Source organism: Trichechus manatus, unplaced genomic scaffold (genome assembly GCF_000243295.1).
Source record: "Trichechus manatus latirostris isolate Lorelei unplaced genomic scaffold, TriManLat1.0 scaffold00040, whole genome shotgun sequence".
Classification (NCBI taxonomy): Eukaryota; Metazoa; Chordata; class Mammalia; order Sirenia; family Trichechidae; genus Trichechus; species Trichechus manatus.
Genome location: NW_004443976.1, coordinates 10,925,462 through 10,934,409, shown reverse-complemented (window position 1 = coordinate 10,934,409; position 8,948 = coordinate 10,925,462). Strand labels below are relative to the sequence as shown.

Genomic DNA, 8,948 nt, shown 5'->3' with positions numbered 1-8,948 from the left:
TTCCTATGAGTCAGAGTCCAGCTTAAATGCTATCTCCTCAAAGAGGCCTTCACTGACCCACTGTGAAAGCCAATCTACTTACTCTATCTCATAGCCCTGTTTCATTTCCTACAGGATCCTCCAACTTATGTTTACTCATTCACATCACGAAGGCAGGGACCTTGTCTATCTCATTCACCACACTATCCCCAGTATCTAGACACAGTAGGTGCTCAGTAAGTATTCGTGGGAAAACTAGGGCTAGATTATTCATGAGCTTCAGTAGCACACTCCTTGTATAAAATTCAACCACCTTTTCCAAATTCAGACCATTAATCTCTCTCAACTTATCTACTTCTCTTCATTCTAAGTCATTGTCACCTCTGTCTACTATTCCCTCAAACTTATTCTATCATTCTAGATGTTTTTTTTTTTTTTTCAGTATCTGGCTTGCATTCTTCCTCTCTACTTTATCTCTTATTATTTTCAATAACTTCTATATGGTCAGTGATATCATCTGCGACCATAACATATGTGTCAGCTGCTAACCACAAGGGCAACCCCCAAGCCTCAATCTCACCCTAAATTGTTTCCTCTTAAAAACCTCAGTATGTCTTTCCCACTTCCCTGTACCCAAGGAAACTGTTCTTCCTCTTCAATGAAACCTCTAAGCTTGCAGCCCCTCCATGTTAGACAGCTAGACATACACTTGATGTTCTACCAACTTACTGTCTGCATCTTATCACTGTATAAAACTCCCTAGTCTTTCTGCCACATGCTTTCTCCCATCTTGTTACGCTCCAGAGCACTTCTACAAATCTTCAAGTACCATTTTATTACATGTAATTACTGACTGGGTTAGTTAAAATTATGTGTTAAGATTTAAAGCAAAGAAGACTTGGGTAAGCAAGAACCAATATGTCTATCTTGAATAGCAATAGTAATGTTAAACAGAGTGTGTGGGCATTCCACATTCTCATTTGATTATAACAATATCTATAATTTATCTTAATTCCCACTCACCACTTCATGTGATCATTTAGAAGGAATACTTACATAGATAAGTCCTGAATAGTAGCGATCCTTCAAATTATGTAAAACAGATGCTTCATTCAAGCATGTCAATTCTGCCATATCCTCCACCTTGGAAAACTTAGGTGGGTTCATCTTCTGAATGTCATCTTTGTTGACCATTGCTTTCTTTCCATTTTCAGCCAACTCAACCATAACTTCATCTCCCCGCTCTTCTTTGATACTAGCTGCCTCAAAGCCATGGCGTTCTGATGGAATCCAGACTAACTTTTTAGCTGTCCAATCAGCTTGAGTGGCAGGGTTGTAGATGACGGCCCTATCCACAAAGAGATATCTCTCGGGGTCTTCGAGTCCAGTTCTTTGTGCCATTGTAAGCAGAAGGATCCAAGAGCAATCACCTCTAAGGAAAGAGGAGAAGAAGAAAGTTAGATATTTTAAAAATATACAAGAATTCAAGAGCTTTAGTTTTCTAAGAAACTTAAGACAAACCCGTTGGTAAATGTAAGAGCATTAACTTTGAGTTAAGGTTCTGGGGTATTCCTCTCCACAGCCACACCAAGTAGCTTCCCAGGTAAGTTTCAGGGGTAGCCACAAATTATGAGTCTGCTCGTCTTAAGACAACTCAAGATTTACCCTTAGGTACTGAGGGCTGAAAAACAATCAGAAGAAAAAAGCAAAGCAAGGTGACTTTTTTTTTTTTTTCCATCTCCTCTCGCAACCTCACCACAAATCAACAGGGAGTTAAGAAGGGAAAGGAGAACGAAAAAAAAAAAAGAGAGAGATTTATAATTAAAGGTCCATGGAGTGGTACCAGAATTACTATGACAAGAATATAGTTATGAAAACATATTATGATTGCTTGGAAGAGTAAAGAAATAAGTCTAAAACATGCCTACCATTATACCTTCAGACAACAGATTGAAAGTTCTTCCGCATAAATACTTCAAATCAGTCCCCTATAGCTTCTCTACAGCCCCATGTGGTCTTTATGTGATCAAATGGGGCTACAGAGGGCAAATGTAATTTCACTTCAACACAACAGCCTTTCAAGTATGTGATGGTGGCTATTCAGGTCTCCACTCCTATTCCTGCAGCTGCTCCTACTCCCTCAGTCTACTCTTCAGCCTAAGCATTCCATCATTCATCAAGACTCATTTCATTACCCTGATCTCTCACATCTCAAGAGACTCCAGTGTGCTATGTCCCTTCAGAATGTGTGGCCCAGAAGCCAACACAATATTCTACATATGGTCTGACCAATGCAGAAGGAAAAAAAAAATTTAACTTTAGGCTACACTGAGTCTACGCTAAGGTAAGTACTGTCTCTGTGACTTTTACTGCTAATGTATCTCAAGACCTAATTAGTTTATTTAGCACTCATTTTGGGGGCATTGGTGGGTTCAGTGGTAGAATTCTCGTCTTCCATGTGGGAGGACCTGGGTTCGATTCCTGGCCAATGCATCTCAAGCACAGCCACCACCCAACTGTCAGAGGAGGCTTGTGTTTTGCTATGATGTTGAATAGGTTTCAGTGGAGCGTCCAGACTGAGACAGACTAGGAAGAAAGGCCTGGAGATCTATTTCCAAAAAATAAGCCAGTGAAAACCCTGAAGATCAGAATGATCCAATCCGTTGTGCATGGGGTCACCGTGAGTTGGGGCTGACTCGAAGGCAGTCAATAATAACAACAGCAGCGGCAACACTCATTTACTCTTAGCTCATAAGCAGCTATCAGCTAAAGCTCCATACATGTTGCTGCTAAGCTGCTTCTCCTCCTATACTTGTGCAATTGGCTTTTTGGATCAAATGACAGGATTTTATATTCATCACTCACCTTTCTGACTCATCATTCCAGCCTGGCAAATCTTTTTGGAATCAGATAGCATCAAACACTTTTGCTATTATTCCAAAATCCAGGCTATTACAAATTTCATAAACACAGCTTCCATGACTTCATCCAGATCAATGCAAGACGTCAACTGAGTACCTACTCTTGCTCTATCAAATCCTCCCAGAATCCTCTCCCAAAATTCTGGGGGTTTCTTGTAGGCAAGAAGATAGAAGGCTACGAGGGAAATCATAAAGTAGTTCAAAGTTGTTAGGAAGTTCTTAACCTTGAGTCCACAGAATAATTTCAAACTCCATGAAATCACTAAAATGGTACATGTTGTGTATGCATATGTATGCATATGTCTGTTTTATTTAAGGAGAACACCCACTTTTTTTCAGATTCCCAACGGGATCTATCTGTGTCCTAAAAGGTTAATCACTGACAGTGGCTACAGATACTAGCCCTTTAATCCCTAATAATAATTTACTAGAATCAAACAGCTAATACCAAGCCAACCAGTCAGTTGCTATGGAGTCTATTCTGACTCTTGGCAACCCTATAAGCGTAAAGAGTAGAAATGTGCTCCGTAGGGTTTTCAATGGCTGATTTTTTGGAAGTAGCTTGCCAGACCTTTCTTCAGAGGTGTCTCCGGGTGTATTCGAACCTCCAACCTTTCGGTTAGCAGTCTCCTGCTTAACCACCTGCACCTCCCAGGGACTCTAAATAGTCTCCAGAAATTAGCTGTTACAATGTAATACATTACAAACACCCATGCTCTAGATAAGTGGTTCTCAACCTTAGCAGGCATCAGAATCACCAGGAAGGCTTTCAAAATACAGATTGCTATGCCCCATCCCCAGAGTATCCGATTCAGTAGGTCAGGGCTGGATCTGAGAATGTGCACTTTCTAACTAGTCCCAGATGCTGCTGATGCTGCTGATCCTGGGACCACACTTTGAGAATCACTGCACTATAGTTCTCTGGTTGTCACGGTTACTGACAGGTATGCTGGGGGAGAAAAAAGGTTGAAAACCAAGGTTCTAGACTAATTCATAACATGATTTAGAGAATATGCTAATGTTAAGTGTTATGGACTTGGATAAAACAAAAATCACAGATCAAAACACTGGACAAAAAAATTAAAAAAGACAGAACATTAAGATTTCTAGAAATTGAAGCATATGCTAACACATTTTATAACTAAACTTGTGTCTGCCTTCTTAGGCACCTGCTTCCCAACCAACCCAAACCCGATGCCGTTGAGTCAATTCCGACTCATAGCGACCCTATAGGACAGAATAGAACTGCCCCGTAGGGTTTCCAAGGAGCACCTGGTGGATTCAAACTGTCAGCCTTTTGGTTAGCAGCTGAGCTCTTAACCACTGTGCCACCAGGGCCCCTGCTTAGGAGGGGGCAATACACACATTCTGAAGAATGGTTTCCAAAGCCCATTACTTCTAGGAACTACTCTAACAGACTATTAACAAGTTTTCTGTCTCTCCAATTTATACTCTGCACACTGCTAAGAAGGGAGGCACAGCTCTGATGTGGGAATCATCCTAGGTGAGTCTGGAGACAAATAACAGGACATGCATCCTGCCTTTAAGGACAGTGTATTAAAAAAGAATATATCCAACTATAACCAAATATGATAATAAGTGATTATAACTTTTGTTAGGTATAAAGTGTAGAATGGAAAAAGACTATTTCTAATCTTTTTTTAAAACTTAAGAAAGTATCTTGCAGCCAGCAGGCACACAGGCATTTCTTTGATTTTACATTGGGCATGTAATTATATGCTTAAATTTAGTGGGCAACTATAAATTAGGATAAATTAACAGGTCATTTCTAGAGCAGGTTTTCTTTTAAAAAGTAAATTATATATTTAAAAATTATTTTATCAAATTGGTACATTTTAAATTTATCATATTTTTTCTAGCTTCTTTATAGCTGTTAAATTTCAATCTAGGTGGGGAAATGCTTATAATTTCACATTAAGGAAAAAAACAACCAATCACAAAATTAATTACAAAATGCTCCCAATTTTGTGGGGGGAAAATCACATGCACATGAATTAAAAAATGTAAGGAACAAATATTCAAGATATTAGCAATAATACCTACTATTGCTAACGCAGCGGGATTACAAATTACTTTCACTTTTCTAGATTGTTCTACAATGAAACACTGTGAGGACAGTTCCTGTTACTTTTCCAGATTTTTCTACAACTAACTAAACGCTGTAACAACAGTTTCCTGTTCCTTGCTATATCTCCAGCACTCATCCTAGTATCCAGCTCATAGTATGGGATCTAGACATCCCTAGCCTCAAGATGAGCTTCAACTTCTCCACAACCAAAAAACTACCGTTCCTTCAAATCCTGACCCAAATGTCACCCTTTCAGAAGTTCTTTTCAGGTCAGTCTGGCAATTTAATCCTTATCCTTCTAACATTTTGTACTGCCCTTCCAGCATTCTTCTTGCTCTACCTTGAATTGTGCTTAGCAGACAGTAGGAGCTCAAAATGTTGCTTAATTAATGGACTTCATGAAGCTAGTCAAGGTGTTTAATTTTAACTCTCAACATCTGTGATTGTCATATATGTTGTATTTTTTTCATTCCATGGTACATTTTGTACCCAATCTTGATAATACTGGTATTTAATAATGTACCACTCCAGAATGCTTTGCCTTGATGAAAGGAGAATACTAGAACTTAAAAACTAACAAATGCTTGTTGTTGTATACCGCTAATTATGGCCAGGCACTCTTCTAAGCAGTTTACATATATATCAACTCTTAATCCTTACAATAGTCCTATGAGGTAGGTACTATTAATATCTCCATTTTACAGAAGAGGAATCTGAAGTACAGACAAAGCCAACAACTGGCCTAAGGTGACACAGCTAACAAATAGCAGACGGTGAAAGGGAGTGAATTTGGAAGGGCAGGTAGTACACCATACACTGCTTCTCTACTAAATAAAAACCCTATCAGTTGTGACTTAGTAGGCTTAGCCATTGATCACCAAGTTTGAATACGCTAGCATTCTCCGGCAAAGGCTTTATATTTTATTTTTAAAAATACCTATACTTAGGGGAAAAAGGAATAAACAGGAACCTCTGTAGCAGACGTAAAGATAATCTGAAGGCTCTCGTGCCACTTGAAATAACTACCTAATTACAGTTAAAGCATTTACCTGAGTATGAATTAGCCCCCTACACTGTCAAAGCTCCCATCTCATTCATTGGGGTTGGACACACACCTCCCACTCTGGACTCCATCCCTCCCCAGGCCTTTTTTTAACTTCCAATGAAAAGCCACCCAGCAAACTTCTCAACAGCCTCCCAGCACCTACTGTAGGTATAGCTACAGGAAAGCAATTCAATTTTATTAGTAGCCTGCATACTAAAAAAAAGATGAATAAATTATCCATGATACAGCATCCCTCCAAGATGGATAAACTACAACAGAACTGTCCCAATTTGTGGAACACCACAGTTAACATCATTTACATTACAGGGATGTGCAAATCTGTTAACTTATCAAAATTTTGCTTAATCAAAGCATCACAAATACAAACCAAATGCAAAAGAAACTATCGCTGTTTATGGCCCACAACTGACATGTTCACACTGTGTTAAATTATTTCCAAAACTTGGACCTAACACAAGGAATTTTAATTCTTCATATGTGATAACAAAGTACATGAACGGTTGAAGCATAGTCTTTTATCATATAACATGCCCTTCAAATTTGCCTCCATCTCACCTTCCATCCAGCCCATCTCCACTGTAACCATCTCCCTAAGGAGCCCAAATAAAAAGCCAAGCTCTCCCAGGTCACATCCCTCGGCTGCAAAAGCTCGTGCTATATCGCACAATTACACCATATGCTTTCTCCAGATAAGGACAGGGAAGAATCGAATTTAAGATGCAGAAGTAAGGAGATGCATAAAATGGCCACTTTTCCAGAACCTGAGACAGACAGGGCATACTTAAACATCAAAAGCATGGGGCTAAAAAAATAATTAATAAGGGCAGATTGATGAAGGGAATAAAACAATAAATAGATTAAAGTTTTCCCAAGTGAGATACTATCAAGAATAATTAAGCCTGACTCAGAGAATCCTCAGTTTCAATGTTAAAAACAACAACAACAAAATCTAAGCAAAGCCTAAGTATTATATTTAGTATTAGATTATTCAGCTAAAACAGCAGTCTTTGTTTCATTTGCCGTCTGGATCCACCCCGCCTGTTTTCCCTACCCCACCCCAGCGCACCCCACCCCCTTCCATCAACCGCAGTGATCTTGAAGGGAGCTGCAGAGGCCCTAAGAAACAGAGATAACGGTCATAAGCAGAGGCCACGTTACTCAAACCTCACCAGCCCCTGCTCGGACCCGCCGAATCGCCAGGTCCTGCCTAAGGCCCTAGATCCTAAGCAGGCCTGGCTGGGGGCCTCCCCCGTTTCTGGGTCGCGTCCGCCCACCACAGGCCCACAAAGCCCCCGCCTACGCCAGCACTCAGCCGCTTCAACTTCCCTCCGACCCCATTCCAGTCTGATTTTATGGGACCAGGGTGTGACCCCAACTGCAGAAGGCAAGAAAGAGACTGCAGTGAGCCATTCCCCGACCACTTGCACAATAAAGGGATCCCGAGGCGAGGGCTGACCCTCCCCCCCCCGGCGCCCTGCGGCAGCGCGCCCCCGCCACATTTCCCGCCTCGCCCCACCAAACCGCTCGGGTCTCGCCAAGCGTCCACCCCGGCCTGGAAGGTCTCCGGAGCGGTTCTCCGACCGCCCCCCGCCCGGCCCTCCTTCCCAGCACCAGCAGAGTCCGACTCTCCCCAAGCTCGCGGCCGGCTCCTCAGCCCCTCACCCGCCGCGCGCTTCCCGGGCAGCGGAGAACCCCAGCCGTCCCGTCCCTCCGCCCCACAGGTCCGGGACGCGCCGCCAGCCTTCCGAGCCCTCGGCGAGCCCTTCCACCGCGCCAGGGCGCCCAGCCTGGCCCGGCCTAGCCCACGCAGCGACCCACCCAGGAGCCCTTCCTGTCCAGCGCCCCAACCCCAACACCGCCCCAACTGGGATCGCGCTTTCCAGCTCGCCCCAGGAACCCCCTCCCCTCCTGGGAGGCAGACACAGACCCGCGGGACATGCCGGTACCCCCGTACCAGGGCACTAGAGCACAACACCTTGCACCCCCAGGGGTCCCACACACTGAGTACCAGGTCCCTACATCCCCACTCCCAGATCTCCATCCCAGCCAACCCGTCCAGGGGTCGTCCTCCCGCACACCCAGGCCCTGATCCCTGCAGGGGTCTCACCCTCAAGGACCTCACTCCCCGCCCTTTCAGGGGTCTCTCCAACCAATGAGGTTCTAGTACCCCGAGGTCCCTCCAGGCACGAATCTACGGCCCCAGCAGCACAAACCCTCCCGCCCAGAGCCCTCTCTGCCTTCCCCTAGCTCCCGCTCCGGCTCCATTCCTGCCCTCCAGGGCCGCCCCGTTGCTCCAGCCCGGGATCCTTCTCTCCCCACTTCCAAACTGCCTCCCCACCGCCGGCCGCAGAACTCGGACCCGGAGAGCCGCACCTCTCACCTTCAGCCGAATATGGTGGCGCCGTCGTACGTCCACAGCCGCGACCACAGAGCCGGCGTCTCAGTCCCAAACCCACCGCTGCCTCCGCCGGGCTCCTTTAGCACTGCTGCTCGGGGCTGCCCCACCCACTCCCACCCTCATTGGGCCAGCTCCACGCCCATCACCGCCGCCCCCAGACCCACTGGTCCGTTTGCGCGCCCATCTCCAAGGGAAGACGTTAGCAATCCGAACGAAGCTACCTTCCCGAGGTCCGGCTTCCCCCACCCACCTGAAATGATGCTCATTGGCTCCCGCTCCCAGCCCAGGCAACCGGAGCCGAGATTTCATAGGCTGCAGCTCACGCCCATCATCGATTCCGGGAGGTGCGGCCGGGGCAATCGCGGGCGATTGGCTGGCTCGCGCGGAGATGGACAACTGAGGGTGGAGGGGTGCCTGTCGATCCTGTGAGGCAGCGGGTGCGTACCTTGCAGGGACACGCGCGCCGCACCGTCCTTCGCGGTGCGGACCGAGAGT

The 8,948-nt window shown here is 44.9% G+C and overlaps 1 protein-coding gene across 2 annotated transcripts in view; it reads right to left on the bottom strand.

The window, feature by feature from the left end:
* Positions 1-8,548, bottom strand: part of MYH10 (myosin heavy chain 10) — a 152,081-nt gene extending 143,533 nt beyond the window's left edge. For both annotated transcript variants that reach the window (XM_004375992.2, XM_023731074.1), the window contains exons 1-2: positions 8,436-8,548; positions 1,036-1,411 (exon numbers count right to left, since the gene is read on the bottom strand). In XM_004375992.2, coding sequence (XP_004376049.1) covers positions 1,036-1,380 — 345 coding nt within the window. In that variant the 5' untranslated portion in view covers positions 1,381-1,411; positions 8,436-8,548. The remainder of the gene's footprint in view (positions 1-1,035; positions 1,412-8,435) is intronic.
* Between the last annotated feature and the right edge of the window lie 400 nt (positions 8,549-8,948).